Source organism: Anolis sagrei, chromosome 1 (assembly GCF_037176765.1).
Source record: "Anolis sagrei isolate rAnoSag1 chromosome 1, rAnoSag1.mat, whole genome shotgun sequence".
Lineage (NCBI taxonomy): Eukaryota > Metazoa > Chordata > Lepidosauria > Squamata > Dactyloidae > Anolis > Anolis sagrei.
In genome coordinates, this window is record NC_090021.1 from 324,190,162 (window position 1) to 324,215,345 (window position 25,184).

Sequence of the window (25,184 nt, forward strand, 5' to 3'; positions counted from 1 at the left end):
CCAGGACTCCACAGGGATACCAAAATTTGTGGATGCTTAGGTCCGATTATATACAATGGAATTGTTAAATTGTGTATCTTATATAAAATTGCAAGATCAAGATTTGATTTTTTTAAAAAAAACATTTTCAAGCTGTGGATATGGAGGACCAATCGCAACTGCCTTGAAGATGGGTTTTTCTGAACTACATATGTTCAATAGCTGAATACTACTAGCAGTCCTTATTCACAGAGCATATACCAGAATGCCTTCATTGGGAGAATGATACACTTTGTTTTTTAAGACAATGCATGTGAGAAATTTTTTCAGCTAAATCTTGGTTGCTGCTTTTTTCTCTCCTTTTAACACTTATTTACATTCATGTCATATTAATCCGTGAAACCTGACACTTGGAGAAATAACGAGTTTCTGCTTGGTTTCAGTTACTCTTCAGTCGCTCTTCTGGGTCTTACTGGTATTACATTTCCATTTGATTTCAACTAGGCTGTAAGAGGATTTCTTCAGTAGTTTAAATGGCTTGTGATTAAAGGGTTTCTTTGCCTGAGGGACATTTTGCAGTGCTAAGTGTACCAGACTACCTGGTATCTGTCTTTCTTCTTCCTTGATTCTCTTTCTTTCTCCTCCCCGACTCCTCCCTTCATCCATAATTATCTAAAACATATACAGATAGCAGAATTATATCTGTTGATTTATGCAGGGCTACATTTAATTAAGAGTATTCCAATTGTGCAACAGCATTTCCATTTCCTCTCATAATTAATTATGTGGCCTATCTTCTGAAATGTGGCCAAAGTTTAGCTAAAACATTTGGTAAGTTTAAATACTGTATTTGAAAGGGTGGCACATTGAGGAGGGCACAAACTTGTTTTCTGTTGTTTCTAACCCTGGGGGTTGGGGCTCCTGGGCGGAGGGTCATGAACGGGTGTCAGAGTGGTCACCAAAGGCCATAAGGAAACACAGTATTTTCTGTTGGTAATGGGAGTTCTGTGTGGGAAGTTTGGCCCCATTCTGTTATTGGTGGGGTTCAGAATGCTCTTTGATGGGAGATGAACTATAAATCCCAGCAATTACAACTCCCAAATGTCAAGGTTTGCTTTTCCCAAACTCCATCAGTGTTCACATTTGGGTATATTGAATAGTTATGCCAAGTTTGGTCCAGATCCATCATTGTTTGAGTCCACAATGCTCTCTGGATGTAGGTGAACTCCAACTCCAAAAGGGTCAATGCCCACCAAACCCTTCCAGTATTTTGAGTTGGTCATTGAAATTCTGTGTGCCAAGTTTGGTTCAATTCCATCATTGGTGGAGTTCAGAATGCTTGTGGATTTTAGGTTAACGTATAAATTCCAGCAACTACAATTCCTAAATGACAAAATTTGGGCATGCTGGGTATTTGTGCCAAATTTGGTCCAGTAAATGAAAATACATCCTGCATATCAGATATTTACATTATAATTCATATGGTAGCAAAACTACAGTTTTGAAAAAGTTGGGGGTCAGCACAACATAATGAGCAGTGTTTCTCCATCTAAACATTAGTATCTACTATTTCAGACTCTTGTTTTACTACTTGCTGGCTTTCTTTAGCCAAACTACTGACCTGCTTGAATAACTTCTGGGCTGGCAGAAGACCACTTTTATTGCTTTTCCCTTCATCTGGATCCTGAATACTCTGACTGAGCTGGACTAAGGACCTCATCACACTAGAGAATTTTTTTTTGATCATGTCACGAGTAACTTGAGAAACTGCAAGTCGCTTCTGGTGTGAGAGAATTGGCCGTCTGCAAGGACGTTGCCCAGGGATGCCTGGATGTTTTTTTGATGTGTTACCATCCCTGTGGGAGGCTTCTCTCATGTCCCCGCATGAGGAGCTGGAGCTCATGGAGCTCATCTGTGCTCTCCCTGGATTCGAACCAGCGATTTGTCGGTTTTCAGTCCTGCCGGCACAGGGGTTTAACCCACTGCGCCACCAGGGGTTCACACTAGAGAATGAATCCACTTTAAATCCGGTTTCTGCCCCTTGCAGAATTCTGGGGTTTGTAGTTTAGTGAGGCTGTTAAAGGCGCCTCCCTAAACTACAAACCCTAGATTTCTGCATGAGACAGCAATCGGATTTAAAGTGGATCCATTCTCTATGAAGTAGACAATTAACTCCTCAACAGCTCATAGAATCAAACTACCTACTGATAGTATTATGGGTCATTTACATGGAAACGTTTTCATTAGAATATTTATCATCATGTAAAGAGCATAGGATATGTGTCCCTTAGATTTAATAAAAAAAATACTACACCCAAATGAACATTTTAACGAATGCATACTTAAATATAGTTTTACCTGATATATCTTTTTGCTGAGGTTTCACTGCAGTGCTTTCAGCTTCGTTCACTTCTGTACTACTAACCTGTTTAATTCAAAGTTGAGAAAAATATGATTCAGTATAATTCGCTGAATCTTATTTCTCACTAAGAGATGGATGTGAGTCTGTGGCCACAGGCAACGTATCCTTTTTTTGTCTTGACTGCTTGTACTTGTGACTGACAGCGACGCAAAATATTCTGCAAAATAGGAATAAACTTTGCAATGTTTTATTTGATCATCTATTCCTCTGAGCAGTGTGTACATTTATTAATCTATTCCTTAGAAGGATTAGAAATTCATATTCTATTTTTTCTCCCATTTAAAATGATTGACTGCAGCACAAGAGTGTAGGCAGCTATGGATAAACATATACACCTCCTTTCTCTGTGGGGATATATTTCAAGACCCTTGTGGATGACTAAAATAGTGGATTACAGTGAAGTCTATGTTTTGATTGTATTTGAGCTGGAATCACACTGGAGGGCCTAGAGCAGGCATGGGCAAACTTTGGCCCTCTGGTTGTTTTGGACTTCAACTTCTACAATTCCTAGCAGCCGGTAGGCTGCTAGGAATTGTGGGAGTTGAAGTCCAAAACAACTGGAGGGCCGAAGTTTGCCCATGCCTGGCCTAGAGATCCCACAAACTTTCCTGGGGGAAAAATTCTTTTTGAACGATACATGGATATTGGGTCTGTGGATAAGGGGATTGTACTGTAAGTATGTATAATCTGGAGCATTTACATGAGAATTGTTTCCCACATCTTTGGTGGAATTGTGTACCAAAGACAAAAAAGATCTGGCACATCAAATGTTCCCTGTTTTATAAGAGTGGTGGAAAAGAGGAGGTAGGGATGTTTGTTGTCGCATAGGAGGCAAAGTCAGCCGTGCAAACTGAAAGCACACACAAGTCTTGACCTTTGAATGTATCACATCTTGCAGAGAAGAAGGGGACTGGTTAAGTTCACTTACCTTGGGCTTGATTCTTCTTGGAGGACAAAGTGCATCATTTGTGCCAATATGAGCAGATGGGGCCCTACAAGTACCAGGGCAGTGAAGAGAGAGCAAAATATATGCAGTGTGCATGATTTTGACCTGGCTTTCCTGGTTTGTTAGTCACATTGCCTGGAGTTACAACAGTGCTGGCAGTTTGTCAGATTCAAGGCTGGCATCCTCGTTTGTTTGCTTTTACTTCTGTAGTTGGGAGTCAATCAGAGGCCCGGTAGCCACAGGCAGGGAGCGGTTACATGCATGTAACTACTGCTGAGGAGTCAGAAGACATAGGATACTCTGTTTTCCTGAAAATAAGACAGGGTCTCATATTCAGTTTTTCTCCAAAAGATGTGTTAGGTCTTATTTTCAGGGGATGCCTTATTTTTCTAAATTGACTTTGTTATGAACCGTTTTTTGTGTGTGTCAGGAGTGACTTGAAAAACTGCAAGTCGCAACTGGTGTGAGACAATTGGCTGTCTGCAAGGACGTTGACCAAGGGATGCCTAGATGTTTTTATGTTTTTACCATTCTTGTGGGAGGCCTCTCCGCATGGGGAGCTGGAGCTGACAGAGGGAGCTCATCCACATTCTCCCTGGATTCGAACATCTGACCTTTTGGTCTTCAGTCCTACCGGCACAAGGGTTTAACCTATTGCACCACTGGAGGCTCCTGTAACTAGTTCTTATTTTTTGAAGTAGGGCTTATATTTTGAGCATTCTCAAAAATCCTGAAATAATCATTCTAGGGTTTATTTTCAGGGTAGGTCTTATTTTCAGGAAAACAGGATCGGTTGAGCATTCCCTTGCTCATTTCTGAGTCAATTGTAAAGGCTTATAGCAGTGGTTCTCAACCTGTGGGTCCCCAGGTGTTTTGGCCCACAACTCCCAGTAATCCCAGCTGTTAGGATTTTTGGGAGTTGAAGGCTAAAACACAGGTTGAGAACCACTGGCTTAGAGGCTTGGCACTTTCTGCCTCCTTTGCCAGCTTCCCTCAAACTAGCAACATACTTCATGGGTCGGGGATATTATGATTATTGATTTACAAGGCTGGATTGCTTGTAGTGAGATCTTGGAGAAATTATTCATGTAAGGTTGCATTTTTGGAAACGCTGTCTGGAGTCCAAAACAATAACTTTTGGACTCCAGGTTGCATTTTTGGAAACGCTGTCTGGAGTCCAAAACAATAACTTTTACAGAATTTAAGAGGAACTACAAACTTTTATTTTTGAAGGGGAAGAGATTTCTCTTGTAGCCTAAGAGTAGAGCTGGTGAGCAGGGAGTGAGCAATTGAATAATATGACATACAGACATTTGCTTACAGCACCAATATATTGTTGTTACCAAACTGGCCTACATTCCGTTCCTTTCTGCTTGAGGCAGCACATAGGCAAACCAAGGGGCTGAACCCTGAACGCAGCAGCACACCAATTAGTGCCTTCCTCCTCGCTTTTGCCCTAATTTGTTCCTTTTGTATGCCAAGCTCTGACATCCCGGTGGAACACTTCTAATCCCTCAAGTAAGAACAAGACGAGGAAAATCCATTGTGGCTATTTACGTGCAGGAGGGGGAAGAAGAGTTCATTGTATCCAGCAGAATTGGAGACTCTGAACGGAGAGTGCAGGGCTCTGTAGTATGAACCAACAGCCTAAAAACTATAAGCATCTCAGATGTCATCTCTGTGTATAAACATGTAGCTTTGTCTAATTCTCTTTTAAGGACATTCAAGCTGTCAAAGCATTACTACATCTCTAGGTAGATAATGTACATAGTTTTAACTGTGTTATATGAAGAAATGCATCTTTTGAAAGTTAAGATGGTAGCATGCTCAGCCCACATATACATTACTTTAGTGCCACTCATGGCTTTGACATTCAAGGATATATTAGACTGGTCACACTACTTTGATATACTTTTACTTCTCCCATTGGTGCCATCCTACTAGTGTGTGCATTGCTCTTCATACTGTAGTTACTATTGAAATATAAAACATAAAAAGATAACTGAATAATAGCATTTAAACAAAAAAATAGTCAATTGAAATTTCTTTTAAGCAATTTTACAAATCAGTTAGTAGCGTGTTGATTTGCCTTTGTGTGTGTGTGTGTGTGTACATGTTTTATTCATCACTGAATCAGTGTTAAAAGATTTCTTAAGAACTCTTTAAAACAGTGGTTCCCAACCTGTGGTCTGCAAGAACTAAAATATGGTCTGCAGCCTCACCTTTACTACACCGTTGCAATGAGAGCGACTGGTCTTGCGAAACCCTCTTATAGTGTCAAGGCTTGTTAAATATGGTTTTCTGTGGGCGAGTAGATGTCGACTACTGGATGGCTTATGTTCTGTATCAGAAACTAGAGCTGATGTGGTCTATCCAATGCCGTTTTCTGAATCAGCATTCCAAATAACCAAACTGAATCTAAAGTTGACCAAAAACCGATTCGTAACCCTTTTGGTACTAATGTTGGAGAGTGCTCCCTGGTCAAGTAGTCACTGGTAAAAAAAAAAAAAGGTTGGAAACCACTGCTTTAAAAAGCGTTTTGTTGCAAATTTTAGAAATGTTATACTTGGAATGGCATATTTCCTATCAATTACTACATCACAGCCACTGTGTGGAGAAGGCATAGGTAAATGCATACACAAAATATGAAAATACTAGCAATTGGTGCATGAGCACATATGCACAAATGAGGAAAATCACCTAGAATTCTACATTTGACATGACATGGATTTAGGCTAGGCTTTCGGCTAGTTGCGTTCTGTGTATTTTCTTTAGTTTACCTAGAGCTGAGTTCACTCAAGGTGAACAAAAAAGGGTACTCTCTGGCCTACCTTCTCAAAAAGTTGTTTACTTCAATGGAAATATCAGCACCAAAGCATCTTATTTCCTTGTGGTCTACCCTACAGATTGACCTCTTCTGTACTCCCAACATTGCCAAATAAAGCCAAGATAGCACCAGTGTACATAGTTTTGATGTCTTTCTGTTCACAGGTGAAAATGTTTCTATTCTGACAGCCTTTAGGCTAGGATGGAGGGAACACTTTTTGGGCAGGAGACCCATTTTCAATACGGTCAGAGTCTTGGAAGCCATGTTCCAGCTCAAAATGGTTGGGGGCAGATCTTATTCTTACTTATTTGCCCATTTTCCACCAAGGTTACAAAACAAACTCGGGTGTAAGCTCTTATGCAACTAGTGTTAGGTATGCAAAGCAGAGCTCAGTTGTATGCATAACTTAGTAAATAAAAGGCAAAGAAACTGCCCCTGGATTTTATTATTGTGAGAAAGAAAAGCTGCTTCTCCACTCTCTCCATGCCTTGAAGTTTTACTTACACATATCATGTCTCACCCTATCCCCCCCCCCCTTAAAATGCCCTAGACATTGTAACATTTCCTCAAAGGGCAAATATTGTGCGATCTGGAAATAAGAGATTTTATGGCTGATAAACATCCCAGGACAATAGACAGGAAAAATGTGCTTGGAAAAATGCACGCAAGACATTCCAAACTTCGTAAAGTTTTTAAACAACAGTCTCAGCTCTATATTTGGTTCAAGATTCTGGAAGCCTCACTGAATCAGAAAAAAAAAATCCATCCTGTATTAATTAAATTTATTATTATTTTGAGAAAGAAAGTGTTGGCTTTTGTAACCAAAACAACAGAGACATCAGTGTTCAGAGCTGCATCTTTTTACATTCCTTTAAAACCCAGATTTTGGGGCATGGTAGATTGTATCCAGTAACTCTTTCTCTTGCTTTCCATTTTCCCTCATTTGAATTACTCCCTCTCAACCAGATACTATTTGCTGTCTGAGTAAAAACCTGCTTGTTTCAAATAGTAGCTGGGAGAAGACAGATTCCCACTGTTGTGTGTACTGTGCAGTAATTAGGAGCCACAGTGACGCAATGGGTTAAACCTTTATGCTGGCTGAACTGCTGACCTGAAGGTCGGCAGTTGAAATCCGCAAGATGGGGTGAGCTCTCGTCTGTCAACTCCAGCTTCCCATATGTGGACGTGAGAGAAGCCTCTCATAGGACTTGGGCGTCCCCTGGACAATGTCTCTGTAGACAGCCAATTCTCTCACAGTAGAAGTGACTTGCAGTTTCTCAAGTTGCTCCGGATATGAAAAAGAAAAACCCCTCAGTAATTCAGTATTGGTGTACAAGCATAGTTTTTTTTTTTTTTAAAAAAGGGCTGGAGATCTTATACTTTGGACTAGGAACCCTGTGGTTTACCATTCTTCCTATCCACGAACATGGTTAGTAGTCAGACAGACCAAGCATATAGATGTATCCTTGGTAGTCACAGTTGTGCTATCTTGTGTGGCAAGTTACTCTTAATTAAGTATGCAGAGAATTAACTTCTAGATGAAGTATTTTCATTGAATGTCAGTGCCGCTGGCTCCTGCAGCAGAGCACTGGAAACAGGAGCAATCAAGCAGAATGCTAGTATACAGCTCACTAGTGGAGTGCTTCAACAGTAAAACCCTCATATCTGTGTTGCTAGTATCCATTGCTTTACTTATATACATCTGAAAAAAATGATTTTTCTAGGTATTTTCTTTGTCCTTCAGCATGATTCTGTAGTATACTTCTGCTGGAGGTTGACCATTGAGTTTCACTGAAGAACCTAGAAATGCAGTGATGTCTTCTCTCTAGTCATTTTCTATGTCCTTCAGAAAGATTTTATAATATGCTTCTGTTGAAAGTGTTTCATTTCAATAGGGTTCACGATTACCTATAGCAATGGTTCCCAACCTTTTTTTTTTAACCAGGGACTACTTTGACCAGGGAACACTCTCCAACATTAGCACCAATATAGCCGTGGTGGCTGGGAGCTGTAGTCCCAAAATATTTTTCCCAAGCTCTGGCTGCACAGTATAGATCAGTGGTTCCTAACCTTTTTTAGATCAGAGACCACTTTGACCAAGGGATCACTCTCCAACATTTATACCAAAAAGGTTACAAATTGGTTTTTGGTCAACTTTGGATTCGGTTTGGTTATTTGGGGTGCTGATTCAGAAAACTGCATTGCACAGAGCACATCAGCTCTAGTTTCGGATACAGAACATATGGCATCAAGTAGTCACCATTTGCTCACCCACAGAAAACCATATTTAATAATCTAGAGCTGATGTGGTAGCAGTAATTTTTCCTGGGTAGTCAGACTCTCTCCTCCCAATATCCCAGTTGCCTCGGCACTATATGAGGGTTTCATGAAACTAGTCACTCTCATTGCCGTTTAGTTTTGAGGCAATGGTGTAGTAATGGTGAGCCCGCTTACCATATTTTCGTTCTTGCGGACCACTGGTGGTCTATGGACCACAGGTTGGGAATCACTGATCTATAGGGTTATAGCTAGGAATATATTCCCCATGGATATGGGGGTTACGCTGTTTACATTCAGCCAGAGTTCCTGTGGATCTTTGGCTTACCCTGTTATGCAAACACGCCTACAGAGTATACTATACATATGCAACTGTACAGCTGTATGACAGGTGCCATGGCCTGAGTTCACCCCTTGTGGAATGGTCAGCTAGCTCATCACTTAGCAAGTCAACAGTGAATGAATGGGCTATGTGTTTGCTTGTGGAATGATTGACTTAAAAAGGGACTGTACTAATACAATCTCCCAGAAAGGGCAAGCAACATTGCAGTGATTTCTATACCAGTGTACTGACCTAATAATTCCAGTTGTAGTCGGGGTTAGAAATGTTTAATTTCAGCAGTATTCTAAGGTTAACAGAATGTAAGGAGGGTATTTTTGGAAAACACTAGTACGAAAACTATCTGATATACCAGGTTCAGCTGCAGAGGTTTTACTATCTCAAATATTTGTGCAATGAAGGGTTTAATTGCATAAAAAGTGGGCAGTGGTTAGCCTCAACAGCATATGCTGCTCTCGAACAGTGGACTTTTAGTACAGTAATTTCCTGCTAATATCCGTCAGATTAAATTTGAAATGTAGTATTTTATCTAGCTGTCCTGCCATTCTTGCACTGCAATTTTATGAGTATGAAGGTTATCGTATTTTGATAATCTAGTCTGGTCAGAGAAATCGAGAAATAATTATATGGCAAGCATCCCACCCTGTCACCTCTTTACTCCTCTTGATTTGAATTAATAGTCTTGATTTGCAAAATCAAAGAAAATTCACAGGTGCTCCGTTTTATATCATTTCTCCTTCTCCTTCAAAAATATTTGGTTCACTTGCAACATTACATTCAGCCAGCACTATACTTGACAAGAGTAATTCAGTGAGACACTTCAGTTCTCTCACCAATGAATCAAGTCAAGGTGGGTTTTTTTAATTAGAAAATGAGGAATTGTTGAGGGAGTTGTTTCTGTTTGCCCTGAAGGTGAGACAACGGTGTGGTGATATAATACCAACCTTGAGATAACAAAAAGGCTTGCACATGAGAAATGGAGCAAGCTCTGTTTTCCACTGCTCCAGAGAATGCAAAACAAACGAATGGATTCAAACAGTGAGAAAGGAACCTGGCTAAACATTAGGAAGACCTCCCTGATGGCAAGAGCTATTTCTGGGTTGCTGTGAGTTTTCTGGGCTGTATGGCCATGTTCCAGAAGCATTCTCTCCTGACATTTTGCCCACATCTATGGCAGGTACCCTCAGAAGTTGTGAGGTCTGTTGGAAACTAGGCAAGTGAGGTTTATAAATCTGTGGAATGTCCAGGGTGAAAGAAAGAACTCTTGTCTGTTTGAGGCAAGTGTGAATGTTGCAATTGTCCTCATTGATTAGCATTGAGTGGCCTTGCAGCTTTGAAGCCTGGCTGCTTCCCGCCTGGGGGAATCCTTTGTTGGGAGGTGTTAGCTGACGCTGATTTTTTTCCTGTCTGGAACCCCCCTGTTCTTTTTAGTGTTGCTCTTTATTTACTGTCCTGATTTTAGAGTTTTTTAAACACTGGTAGCCAGATTGTGTTCATTTTCATGGTTTCCTCCTTTCTATTGAATTTTATTTATTTATTTATTTCACTTCTATACTAGTTTTCTCATCACTAGGGGGACTCAAAATGGCTTATAACATCACAAATGGCAAAATTTAATGCCTCACATATGTATAAAAATATATCACATATCTAAAAATAACATATAACTGTGGGTTAAAACCATTTAACCTATAAAACATCAGACATAGACATCAGAAAGTATCCACATCCTTGTGGATTTTATGCTTGTGTAGTATGACATTGTGGTTGTTATTGAGTGGTCCAGCATTTCTGTGTTCTCAAATAATATGCTGTGTCCAGGTTGGTTCATCAGGTCCTCTGCGATGGCTAAGTTCTCAGGTTGAATTAGTCTGCAGTGCCTTTCATGTTCCTTGATTTGTGTTTGGGCAATGCTGCCTTTGGTAGTCCCTATGTAGACTTACTTACAACTTACTTACTTACTTAGGCGATCCCCCATTGGCCAAGTAGGATAGTCTTCTAGGATCAGAATTCTTGTGAGTCTGTAGATGGCTGTGGAGCCCTATTCTTGATCTGCACCTTCTTCCACAGTGAGGGCATTGGTTTTCAGGTGGAAGGCGGTCTCGATCGGGGTTGGCTTGACGCGCTTTCGTCTTGGCACGTTTCTCTCTTTCACCCTCCATTTGTGCCTCTTTAAATTCTGCAGCACTGCTGGTCACAGCTGACCTCCAGCTGGAGTGATCTAGGGCCAGGGCTTCCCAGTTCTCAGTGACTATGCACAACTGCATGGTATACGGTAGACTCACTGGAACTCACTTGCATTAGAATATTTTTGCTGGAGATTTTAAAACAGAGATTGGGTGATCATCAGTTACTGATGGTTTTGCTGTGGATTCCTGCCCTAAGTTGAAGGTAGTATACATTCATGTCCAGGTCTCTAAGATTCTTTATAACCAAAGCAGAATTTAGATTTTGTGTACAAAGGTATACCCAATTCCATCTTAGAATTGATACTGAGTATGTGCTCTGTTCATGCAAACTAATGTCCAGGTTTTTCAAAGTTCACTGAACCTCCATATTTGCAGGTTTCACTTGATTAATAGACTTGATTAACGTGTTCTCTCTAGATTTCCAGAGTGACCCTGTGGTCAAATTCCACCATCAATTTGTGCTGGAGGGCCTGGGGACTGCTAGAGAGGACTTCTATCAGATTACAAAATAATGTTCTTTTATTCACCATTTTCCCAGTCTTGCATGGGCTCTTTACCACTAAACCCCAGCGGAGAGCGGATTGTGTAATAATATCAAAGCACCAGCCGATTAGGATAAAGTGATCATCCCAAACAGGAGAGGGGAAACAAAAAAGTGTCATATCAAGTGAATGTGGCTGCAACTGCTGATCTGGTTCATTTCTCTTCCTGCAATGCAGAGAGGGAATCCTCAAACAAACCTGCAAGAAACTGTGGATTAGTCTCTGATTTGTTAGGAGATAAGTAAACCAGAAATGCAGCAGTATCCTGATTTGTGCAATATGATAAAACAAGCGTCATGGAGCAGAACTCTCTACTTTGATTCGACAATGGAAAGTGCTGTTTGTGGGCCATATGTGTTCTCCAGACTCCGCTTTTGTAAGCCCTTGTCAGACCTACAAACCCCCACACCTTCTTTAAAAAAGAAAAAAAAACATTGCTGTGATTTTAAGGAGGCAGGGAACCACCCTAAATTGTGCAAAAAGTTCCATCTATATATATAAATGCTCTGTGCATAATGAGTACCTTAAAAACAAAAGAACCAATGAATGAAATCACACCAAATTTAGCAACAAAACATTTCACAACAAAAGGAGTGACCATCACTCAAAAAATATGATTTTGTCATTTGGGAGTTGCAGTTGCTGGGATTTATAGTTCACCTACAATCAAAGAGCATTCTGAACTCTATCAACGATGGAATTGAACCAAACTTGGCACACAGAATTCCCATGACCAACAGAAAATACTGGAAGGGTTTGATGGGGATTGACCTTGAGTTTGGGAGTTGTAGTTCACCTACATCCAGAGAGCACTGTGGACTCAAACAATGATGGATCTGGACCAAACTTGGCACAAGTACTCAATACACCCAAATATGAACACAGACGGAGTTTGGGAGAAATAGACCTTGACATTTGGGATTTGTAGTCACTGGGATTCACAGTTCACCTACAATCGAGCATTCTGAACCCCACGAACGACAGAAGCGGGACAAACTTCCCACACAGAACCCCCATGACCAACAGAAAACACTTAAGGCCATCCAGTCCAATTCCCTTCAGCAGGGCAAAAAAAAAAAATGTAATCAAAGCCCTCTTGACAAAGAGGCATCCAGCCATAGATATAGATAAATATGATTCACACACACACACACACAGAGATATAGCATCAAAGATTTGAAAGGGACCCCTAAAGAAGGACAATGATATGTTGCATGTTTCAGATTAGGCCAACCAGACCATCTCCACATCCACAACACTGACAAAGAAACAGCAAGAAATACTGTTTACCCACAAGCACAAAGAAATTACATATATTAGAAACCAACACTTTCTCATTACTTTATTTTCCATAGCAACAGACTGGGCCACAGCAACGCGTAGCAGGGGACAGCTAGTATATGTATAAAATCTTCCCTCCAGGCTACTCACACTTGTTTCAGTTGCTTCCAACTCTTTGTGACCTCACACCAGAGCTCCTTGTCAGTCATCATCACCCCCAGGTCCTTCAAGGTCAAACCAGTCACATCAAGTATAACATCCATCCATCTTGCTCTTGGTCAGCCCCTCTTCCTTTTGGGGCTGGGAGTAGCCACGGATGACAGGGAGCTCTGGTGTGAGCTGGTCCATGAAGTCACGAAAAGTCGGAGGCAACGGAATGAATAAACAACGGCATTTTATGATGTTTTATTTGTATTTTATTGTGTTGTTTCATGGGGGGCTTGGTCCCCATGTAAGCTGCCCCGAGTCCCTTTGGGGAGATTGTGACGGGATACAAAAATAAAGTTGTTGTTGTTATTGTTATTATTATTATTATTAAGGTATTATATGCCATCATGCTGTTGAGTATGAAGGTCTTTTCGCTGGTGAACCTACACCTCTGGAATCAGTTTTAACATCTGGATTTTAGCCAGAGTATTCATTTATTTTCATTAATGTTTCTATAGCCTGCAGGTTGCTAGCTTTATTGGTAATTACTTGCTTTTATTGAATTTTTATTTTATTTTTATTGCATTTTGTATCATTCTTGCCTTGTACAAGGCGCCTAAAGGCTTCCTGCCATATGATGAAAATACTAGTTGTGACATGAGAGAACATTAATGTGGAGCAAAAGTTGGATTCCAAGGATAGAACGAGTGGTTCCTTTGTCTTGTTCGGCCCAAGAAATTAAATCATTCGCAGCTACTATTTTTGCTTTTGCACCTTTTGAAACTTTCTGTTCAATTGTGGGAACTTAAAATCTTTTCAATAGAAAAAGACTGGCTACCAATTGTTAACTGAATGATAAATTATGCGAATTTCTGACCCTGGTCTTGGTTCCTGATTTAGCAAATGGCTCTCTTGAGACCAAAATGTAGACTTTGTTTGAAATATAGTTTAATTGTGCAAAGTATTAAACATTAACAGGATTTCTTTGATAGTTTTCATACGTTGCTTTTCTTAAATGGAACTGTCTTCCTTCGTTGAATTCTTTTCTTTTTTTTCGTGTCAGGAGTGACTCCTGGTGTGAAAGAATTGGCCGTCTGCAAGGACGTTGCCCAGGGGACGCCTGGATGATTTGATGTTTTTATCATCCTTGTGGGAGGCTTCTCTCATGTCCCCGCATGAGGAGCTGGAGCTGATAGAGGGAGCTCATCCGCCTCTCCCCGGATTAGAACCTGCGACCTGTCGGTCTTCAGTCCCGCTGGCACAGGGGTTTAACCCACTGCGCCACCGGGGATTCCTTCGCTGAATTCTGAATCCTGTGTTAGTGCATGAGGAATTAATGGTGTTTTTCATGACCTTTTTCATGAGATGGGAATCTCTATGCTAGTTCTCAGTTTTTTCTCAGTGCTTCGAAACTCCCAAGGAATGGGTTTAATTTGTCCTTCCATTGTTCTTGGTTGAACACTGTGAAAGTCACCCACTGCATGGCTACCGGCCTCCTCCCAGTAGACTCAAATCAAGGAAAAGGTTTCATGAGAACCACCACTCTTTGTGACGTTCTCCCAGCAACAACAAGAGTATTCCTCTGGCCATCAAAATCAGGGAATTCCAACTGGATGGCCCCCAACGAGGGTCTTCCTCGAGCAAACCAAGAATGGGCAACTTGGAAGTCCTTGAACAGATTCAGAAGTGGCATGGGCAGATCAAAAGACAACCTGGCAAAATGGAACTACCTAGAAGAATCCTCTACCTTGTGTGACCATGGAGCAGAACAAATAATGCCTTTCCTCATGCACAGAGGAAGAATTGTTTAAAGCTACAGACAATGTGGTCGCTGTTGTCCGTTTTTGGTCTAAAATTATTTAACTGCTTGCGCTCCCTCTATTTTATCAGTTTTATAATTATTTATTTATGCAATGCATTTGACATATAATAAATAATCCTTCCTTGGTCTAACTGCCCTCAAGATGTGTCTGACTACTATCACCATCATCCCCAGAGAATAGTGTTGCAGTCCAGGGGGGCGGTGGGTTCATAGCAACGGGTTGGGTCATAAGAAGGATTCTTAGTTATGTTAAGCACTAGGTGTTTGAAATCTAGCAAGGTTCCCACAATTTGCAATTCCTGAATGGCTTGTCAACTGCAGGAAGTATTTTGCAATTGCAAATGAAAGAACGGTTAGTTTTATTCAAATCAAGCTCTCCCACCTCTTCCCAGGGAAAATATCTTAAGCATTAAGCACATAGGAGTGTTGTGCAACTTTTGTGGCTAGTGAGGCCCATTTGCACTGGAACATTCCCTGGGTCTCTTGCACCAAGGAAGTCTGTTTGTGAGCAGTTCTTTTAAAATTTCCCATGATTGCATCAGAAAACACAACATAATTCTCTGCCCTAGCACCATGTTCCCATGGTGGCCAACTAGATGCCTATGGGAAGGGCTACAAATGGGATTTCAGTGCAACCGCACCCTTCCTGTTTTGTGTAACTCAGCAGTGGATAGTCAGAGTGATGCCTGTTTGTATACATGCCTTTAAGTTGTGTGTTGACTTATGGCAGCCCCATGAATTTTGTAGGGTTATTTTTGGGCAAAGAATATTCAGAGATGTTTTGTCATTGTTTTCCTAGGAAATGTGGTCTATCCAGGGCATGGGCAAACTTCAACCTTCCAGATGTTTGGGACTTCAACTCGCTTAAGTGACTGAGCTGGAAAAGAAAGGGACTCGGGGGTGTTAGGAATTGTGGGAGTTGAAGTTCAAAACACCCGGAGGGCTGAAGTTTGCCCATGCTTGGTCTATCCCATTTAAGTGCTAACTAGGCATGCCCCTGCTTTGTTTCCAGTAGGATCTGGTGTCTTCAGAGTATTTGAGTTTGTGTGTGTATTTCAGCACAGATGTATGCTGCCAATGATATGAGAGGTAATTCATAACCATAATGATTAGAAGCCACTGATACCCTCACTCCAAATATGTTGGGAAAGTGGAAGAAATAGAAATGGTGTATGTATTGTCGAACACTTTCATGGCCAGAATCACTGGGTTGTTGTAGGTTTTTTCGGGCTATATGGCCATGTTCTAGAGGCATTATCTCCTGATGTTTCGCCTGCATCTATGGCAAGCATCCTCAGAGGTAGTGAGGTCTGTTGGAACTAGGAAAATGGGTTTATATATCTGTGGAAAGACCAGGGTGGGACAAAAGACATGCTTGACTACTTCAACCAGAGAAGTCAGCCATAGCAGAGCACCTGATGAACCAACCTGGACAAAACTATTATTTGAGAACACAGAAATGCTGGACCACTCTCACAACCACCATGTCAGACTACACAGAGAAGCCATTGAAATCCACAAGCATGTGGACAATTTCAACAGAAAGGAGGAAACCATGAAAATGAACAAAATCTGTCTACCAGTATTAAAAAACTCTAAAATTAAAACAGCAAAACAACAAAGGGAAAACAATCAGGGACATCTAATCACCTCTCAACAAAAGATTGCTCCAGGCACTTCCAGACTATCAAATGCTAATCAAGGTGGTCAGTTGAAACATTCACACCTAGCTCCAGCAGACAAGAGTCCTTTGTCCCACCCTGGTCTTTCCACAGATATATAAACCCATTTTCCTAGTTCCAACAGACTTCACTACCTCTGAAGATGCTTGCCATAGATGCAGGCGAAACGTCAGGAGAGAATGTCTCTAGAACATGGCCATATAGCCCGAAAAAACCTACAGCAACCCAGAAATGGCGTACTTTAGCAACCCATGCTTATCACCACATATAGAAATTGGCTCAGTAAAATGCACTGTGCTAAGCCCCCCTGACATCTATTATCTCAAAACTACAGAATTATAGTAGTTTCATCCCATTCAATCCTGAGATTTGTAGTTTGATGGTGTATTTGGAATTCTCTGCTAGAGGGGTCTATTGCACTCTCTTGTAGTTCTTCCCCAAATAGCATGGCTTAATCCTCAGTCTCTCTCCTCAGGGGATTGTTCAGGAGACTAGTACATTGGAAACCGATTGAGGAGTGTATATGGCAGGAAATTCCAAGTACACCTTGAACTAGAAGTCACAGAATTCCATTCAACATTGTTATGGAAATTAATAGTGGTGTTAAACTACTATAATTGTGTACTACTAACATACACTTACACAGTCAGATCTGGTCTTACACAGCAACATTAATAGATTGTCAGATAATTTCCCCCCTTAACAATACTTTGGAACAAATTCCTTTCTATACGAAGTCTTTCCATCTATGTGGTGAGGTTTCCTAACCAGAGGAAGCATACAGTTTGGTTGGTTTGAAATAGAGTATTGGATCAGTTACAGCTCATCACGTCCATTTGGAAGACAGTTGTTAAGGCTTGCCCCTGTTCCTTTCAGTACTTCCCTTTTTAATTTAACTAATTAAATGCAAAATGGCAACAAGAGTGTGATATTCATAATCTTTAAAAGACTGCACAGAGAACAAAGAAGAGCAAGAATGCCCTATATACTCAAGTATAAACCGAGTTTTTCAGCCTTTTTGGGGGGCTGAAAAAGCCCCCCTCGACTTATACTTGGGGCAAAATTATTTATAATTTTACTCTATTATTATTATTATTATTTATTACATTTATTATTTTACTCTATTTATTATTATTGTATTATTTTACTCTATTACTGTTATTAGTACATTTCCATTATTTTACTCTATTATCACATTTATAATTTTACTCTATTATTATTAGAAGGATACGTAAGCACAGGCCCGTAGCCAGGATTTCGTTTCGGGGGGGGGGGGTGTGAATTTTTTTCAGGGGGGCCTGAGTTTCGGGGGGGGGGTGAGTTTCAGGGGGGGGCTGAGTCTGAGTGAAAGAGGGTCTACCCTAGCAAACCTTTTGTATCTTTACCCCAATACCCCCATGCATATGGGATATATTGAGAATGCTGATCAGATCATGATATGAATAAACATAACAGTTTAAATAATGCACCAGTAAGGCTTTTTCGCGAATCACCATGAGAATTTCGGGAGGGGGGGGGGCTGAAGCCCCTCAAGCCCCCCCCCCCCGTGTAAGCCTGCGTAAGCACATTAACATTGAAGAAGGGTTGAATAATGGGTTAATCAAAGTTGGACGGTCTTATCTTAAATTACAGTTTTATGTAAATATTCAAAACCTTTTAAGCTACTGATGACTCAAGTAATGTAATTTATTGGTATCTATTTTTATTTTTATTTTATTATGTTTTCCCAGTTGTTTTGTGGTAAAATTAGGTGCTCCAGCTTATATTCAGGTCAGCTTATACTCGAGTATATACGGTATGCGTTTTTAAGTGCAGAATTAAATAATTTTGTAAGTTTCAGAATATTGCTATAAAGGATTCTTTAAAGTAATACAGATAATTCTACTTATATTTATATGGTAATTATAAAACAGCAGGGAGACTGATTGTAGTTGGTAACAGGGTTGTCCTTCATTTAAAAATGGTATTTTCTCTGTTTGTGTTATCTTTCTTAAAGTTCTGTTTCTCTTTATACTGCCAATATTCTCCACCCGAATCCCCCAATGGACCTCACTTTGAGAAAGGCAGCATAAAAATACAGTCAGTCAATCAATCAATTTTTGCAGAGTACACAGAGCATTTTTCCATTCACTTACTAGGTGGATTGAGATCTGCCTGCTCAAAACTAGTTCCAGGATAATGGAAGAGAAGCTTTTTGCTCATTAAGATCACTTGGTGGAGGCTTCTTGTGGCATCTACTTTTCACTAGGGCTGGTCCTCGCAAAGTGGGAAAGAAAATGACCATTTTGTTCCAAAGACCACAGAAGTGTTCTTTGGAGAGAGATAAGCCAGTTCCCTTCCTCCTTCTCTGTCAGTGAATAAAGAAATCGTTTCATTTACTGACATCCTGCTGTGTGTCTTCAAGTCGTTTCCAAGCTATGATGACCTTAAGGTGAACCATTTAATCATAATATTTGGCAGGATTGGCTCATAAGAGGTTTGGTATTGCCTTCCCCTGAGGCTGAGAGAGTACGACTTCCTCAAGATCACCCAGTGGGTTTCATGGCGAAGTGGGGATTTGTATCCTGGTCCCCAAAGTCATAGTCCAACATTCAAACACTATATTATGTTAGCTCAGCTTGTGACCAAAAAAAAAAAAAAGCGAAGAGAAAATAGAGAAAGGGACAAAACATATCCAAACACTGAGGAGGCATGTACACATGTACACAAACCTCCTTGCATAAAGAAGGGTATGATCCCTAATTTTGTGTGATTAGGTGCTCCTCTAACATAGTAGTCAATTTGTGATCGTGTCCAGTGTCCTTGTCTGAATTCCAGTGCATCCATAGGCCCATAAATGTTGGGGATCTCTGTTCTGTAGAAGCTTATCTAATGAAGACCCCCATTGCAGATGTCCTCCCATCTCCCCAATCCCTATCAGTGTGATTATTCTGCTTGGTCTTTGGTTTGCTGTAGAGCAGCTTCCTCTTGTTGTGGATGATAGCCAGGGTTACCAAGGCACTGCTATTCCAAACCTTGAGATTTGAAGGCCAAAAGCTGAAATGGAGGCAGTTTTGATGTCACAGGGGACAGACTGATGATACTATAAGGTTGACATTAAGATGAGTGAGCCCAGTAATATTTTTAAGCACAATATATTAAGCATCAACCAGATTTGCACGGACTATACCATGTAAATTAAAAACATAATGTGTAACAAATAAGAATAATACACACATGCACGCAGTTTTCGAGGCTGTCATTTTGCCTTCACTTTGAGAGAAAACCGGATATATATTCAGTAAACTGCAGTTTACAGAAGAGGAGCCAAATATCGAGATTGGTAATCGTAGTGATCATATTTTCTCAAGATGCATATCTTCACCAAGGCCGTCCATTTTTTGTTTACCTTGTGTACTCTTCTAACAAATCTTGATTGTGCTTACTTCATCCTCATTAGTTATTTCAAATCTGTTCTCTGATCCGCCTTGTTAATCAGAAATGCAGGTTTGCAGAAACTGTGATCATCCTAAAAATGTGGCCCAAGGGTCAAAATATTTTTGATTAGAAGATGAGGAATTGTTGGACCATATTGGTCAACCGAAACACTCAGTTGTCTTATTTAACCTAGGTGATGAATTTGAGAAGTTACAGTCTTATAAAAGCTGGAGGAACATACTTACTCAGACTTCACACTCTCCTCCAGATGAAACCTAAACCTAGAAATTACCTGTATGTTACTATCATTAAAAAACTGATCCAACTATACTTGCTGACACAACATGATTTGCCTTATATATTTCTTTGCTTGCTACTCCTTTTCTTTTGGCTGGCAGTGCAAGAAGAATCAAATACCAGCTTATTCTGCAGTTGAGGTAGTTTTCTGGAAAGTTGTGTCTTAAAAGTTCCCAGAAATGTTTGAAGATAAGGATCATGGAAACGACAGGATTTTTCATTTGTTTGGAAATATTGCCGAGGAAACGTTATGTTTGTGTGTAAATATAAAGATGCAAGTCCCAAAAACCTACAGAGAAAGAAATAGTAATTAATCATATGTTATTCTGGAGCCCCCCGGTGGCATAGCGGGTTAAACCGCTGAGCTGCTGAACTTGCTGACTGAAAGATCGGCAGTTCGAATATGAGGAGCAGGGTGAGCTCCTGATGTTAGCTTCAGCTTCTGCCAACCTAGCAGTTCGAAAACATGCAAATGTGAGTAGATCAGTAGGTACCGCTTTGGTGGGAAGATAACGGTGCTCCATGCAGTCATGCTGGCCACATCACCTTGGAAGTGTCTATGGACAACGCTGGCTCTTCAGCTTAGAAATGGAGAAGAGCACCACTCCCCAGAGTTGGACACAACTAAACTTAGTGTCAAGGGGAAACCTTTACTTTTACCTTTTACAACTGTGATTTTATCTTCCCAATGTTCTTTGCTACTATTTTGTAGCACTATTTGGAGGTTTTGCCCTGATATTTTTGTAACCAATTGCATATTTGTTTCCTTTTCAGCTAAAATTGTGAAGCGGACTCAGGAACGGGAGAACCTTGGCATGCTGGTCTGGTCACCTAACCAGAATATTTCTGAAGCAAAGTGTAAGTCATTGGTGTTTTGCATTTCTTTTCCTTTCCTGAAAGGCCTGTTTAAACCTGAATGTCTTTTCACCAGTATAGGTGGTGGCGCAGTGGGTTAAACCCCTGTGCCAGCAGGACTGAAGACCGACAGGTCGCAGGTTTGAATCCGGGGAGACGCGGATGAGCTCCCTTTATCAACTCCAGCTCCTCATACGGGGACATGAGAGAAGCCTCCCACAAGGATGATAAAAAACATCAAATCATCCGGGCGTCCCCTGGGCAACGTCCTTGCAGGCGGCCAATTTTCTCACACCAGAAGCGACTTGCAGTTTCTCAAGTCGTTCCTGACATGACCAAAAAAACCCCCAAACAGTATAGATTACCGGCATATGCTAATATGCCTTTCATTGTGCCTCAAATGCAGTTTGAGTGTCACAACACAATCCAGATGTCCACAAAGTTGGTTGGACAGGTGCTTAAAATGCAAAGTCTAGTCCAGTCAGAAGAGCCAAATGAACACCTTAATGGCATGTCTTCCTATTTGCAATTTTCGGATTCTGCTATAATTCTCGACAGATGTGTTTTAGATTGATTAGAATTAGAAGAGGATCTCTGATTTACCTGTGCTGGAGAGAAGGAAAGGGAAGAACTTAAAACTGCTTGAAAACAAGAAGTAAGATCATTTGAGTGATCTTGTTAAAAGCACCTGAGCTGAAGAATAACTTTCAGAAGTGCTTCCAAGTATTTGTTGAAACCATTTTGCTATAGTTCTTGTACCACTTAAAATGGGAGTAAGTCCCATTGAACTGATGGAACTTACTTTTGAGTAGACATATATAGAGGACGTCTGTGTTTGTTAGCAGCATGTTTCTGCTTCCCATCCAAACACAATGGCCAAGGCTACAAATTGCCTATTCACTACCACATGTTGTAGAGAAACAGCATCAGGTAACAACTATTGAATTCTTTCATCATAATTCTAGTTTTGTATGAAATGGCAAACTATGCCATTTGGAACCTGTCAAGTATAGTTAGTCTAATGAATTTATTTGTTTTAATACTGATAACTATAGTTTCCTAGATGGATAACATAAGAAACCATGGCTTACTGTTGGTCCTCCAAATTGGTTTCTGCATCGCCACATTTGTGGCAGGCATACTCAGACATTGAGGGGTCTGTTGCAAAAATAGGCAAGTGAGGTTTATATGTCTGTGGAAAGTCCACAGTGGAAGAAAGAACTCTTGTCTGCTTGAGGCAAGTGTGAATGTTGCAATTGCCTACCTTGACTAGCAATAAATGGCCTTGTAGTTTGAAAGCCTGGCTGATTGCTGCCTGGGGATCCTTTGTTGGGAGGTGATTAGCTGGCCCTGATTGATTCTTGCTTGAGGCCAGTGTGGTGTGAATGTTGCAATTGGCCATTTTCATTGAAAACCATGAAAATGAATAAAATCTGGCTAAATGCTAATCAAGATGCCCAGTTGTAACACTCCCATCCTGGATATTCCACGTGAGCAAAAGGTCAGGAGAGAATACTTCTGGAACATGGCCATACAGCTCGGAAAACTCACAGCAATCCAGTGAGTAGCCTTGGTTTCAAGTTATCTAGATTTTAGTAGGCAGGATATGGTGGTGGTGGGAAGGGTGATTTAATCTTGAGATTTTGAATAGTTGTGAATCTGCATGGTCAGATTTTTAAGGTGGAGGGTATAAGTATGGATTTAAATGAATTAGACTCCACTTACATTTGTGAGGCTACTGATTCCCCATTATTTGTGGATGAAGGAAAAAATGGCTGATCTTCTCTTTTTTCAAAATATAAACTCCATGCGCGACTAAGATTTGTCCCTGAACTTTGGTAAAACTGCCTCCTTGACTTAAGTTTCCTTCCATGCAACACAAAAGAAGGAGCAAAAGAGCTGCATGTTGGGGGGCAAATGTTTAAATGTATCCTGTTTAATTAAGCTAAGATATAAGCATTCAAACATACTGCCAGGGATGAAAATGAATTTATAAGAAGAGCCCGTTTTCCCCAAAATCGTCATCCTTCTACCATGCCATTTAGCAACAAACATTTACTTCTACAGAGTTTTCATTGGATGAATTTTGCTGGTTTTACGTCCCCAGATAAATAGTCTAACAGCAATGGTACTCAATTTCCCACTCTGTTTACCTATCTGTAAGAATCGGGTGGTAGTTAACACTTCCTGAGCAAGGATGGAGAAATAGGAACAAAACTGCAGGTGCTTATGAGGTAACATTCTTCCCACTGATCACTTATTCCGTTTTTAGCATATTTAGTGCAGAGAACCATGTAGGAAGCCCACGCTGTGAGAGCTACTGTTAGCTGGCTGCAAAGGATTTTTTAGAGCATGCACATGCTTGTTTGACCAAGGCACGCACACAGACACATGCACAAACATGCATGTTATGACAGTATGTGGGTAGGTGTCTGTACACACTTGGAAATTAAAAGGGTGGATTTTTTTTCATATCAGTAACTTGAGAAACTGCAAGTCGCTTCTGATGTGAGAGAATTGACCATCTGCAAAGACATTGCCCAGGGGAGACCCAGATGTTTTACCATCCTGTGGGAAGCTTCTATCATGTCTCCTCATGAGGTGCTGGAGCTGACAGACAGGAGCTCACCCCATCTCGTGCCTTCTAACTAGGAGTTGAGAGCTATGGCAGGATATTCCTGCCAGTTCTCTAAGTCCATATGAGCCTCTTGCATCATATGATGCAGCTTGTTTTTGAACTGCTAGGTTGGCAGAAGCTGGAGCTAACAGCAGGAGGTCACCCCACTCTACAGATTTGAACCGCTGACCTTTCAGTCAGCAGTTCTGTCAGCAAAAGGGCCATCAGGTGCTCAATGGATGTCTGGATGATGACTGGTAATGGTTGCTTGGATGAGTCCTGTGCACACTTTGAAAAACTTGTGGAGAAATATCCAACGTAAAAATTGAGTTAGGTGTTTCTAATCAGTTCATTCAGTTTATAACTCCTGCAGTGCATCTTTGTTGTTGATCATACTTTGCAGTGTAAGCCATCTCTATCTGGAGTTTTAATTTGAGCATCCTCAAATGTCATTGCAAAAGAAGAAATGCATACGTGACGAGTAAAAGGTGCCTCTCTTCAGAATGCAATTTTAACTGCAGAGATTTAAGCTGCAGTTTCTATGCAGGTGCTTGGAAGGGTATTTTCTGAAAACAGATAATGCATTGCGAAGAATGCATTACAACCTACCATAAATTGCTCAAAGAATACCACATACATATTTTTTTTAAAAAGCAAGGCTTTCAGTATGTGTGTGCCTTATGAGACCTCTTCAGTGCAATGGTGAAGTGTAAAAATGTTAATTTTGAAAGGTGATGAATGCAGTTTCAAGTTATATCTCTCCTTTCTTCAATGGTTGGAATTTGAGATTAGTTCCTTAACATGTCTATACAATGTGCCCTGAATGTAAAAGTCCCTTGGAAAGGCCTATGTCCTTGAATATGACACTAAATCCAGACAAATTGAAACTAAATCCAGACAAGACAGAGGTTCTCCTGGTCAGTCGGAAGGGTTACAGCTTGTGCTGGATGGGGTTACGCTCCCTCTGAAGGCACAGATTCGCAGTTTGGGAATGATCCTGGACTCATTGCTGAGCCTGGAACCCCAGGTCTTAGTGGTGGCCAGGGGTGCTTTCACACAATTAAAACTTGTGCACCAACTGCGCCTGTACCTTGGGAGGTCAGACTTGGCCACACCAGTCCACACTCTGGTTACATCCCGAATAGATAATTGCAACGCACTCTATGTAGGGTTGCCTCTGAAGACTATTTGGAAGCTTCAGCTAGTCCAATACTTGGCAGCCAGGTTGCTCACGGGAGTGGGATATTGAGAGCGCACAACGCCTTTGCTACGCCAGCTCCACTGGCTGCCTATTAGCTTCCAAGCACAGTTCAAAGTGCTGCTTTGGCCTATAAAGCCCTTAATGGTTCTGTCTCAGTTTACCTGTCCAAACGTATCTCCCGCTACGAACCACCTAGGACCTTAAGATCTTCCAAGGATCTGTCCCCCCACCATCGCAATCACAGTTGGTGCGAGCAAGAGACAGAGCCTTCTCTGTGGTGGCCCCTCGGCTATGGAATTACCTCCCAAGTGAAATTAGATCCGCTCCATCCCTCCTGACTTTC

At 40.9% G+C, this 25,184-nt stretch overlaps 1 protein-coding gene across 2 annotated transcripts in view; it reads left to right on the plus strand.

Moving 5' to 3' along the window:
• The window catches only part of RCOR1 (REST corepressor 1), a 172,874-nt gene that overhangs the window by 50,192 nt on the left and 97,498 nt on the right, over positions 1-25,184 (plus strand). For both annotated transcript variants that reach the window (XM_060755128.2, XM_060755136.2), the window contains exon 3: positions 20,943-21,026. In XM_060755128.2, coding sequence (XP_060611111.2) covers positions 20,943-21,026 — 84 coding nt within the window. The remainder of the gene's footprint in view (positions 1-20,942; positions 21,027-25,184) is intronic.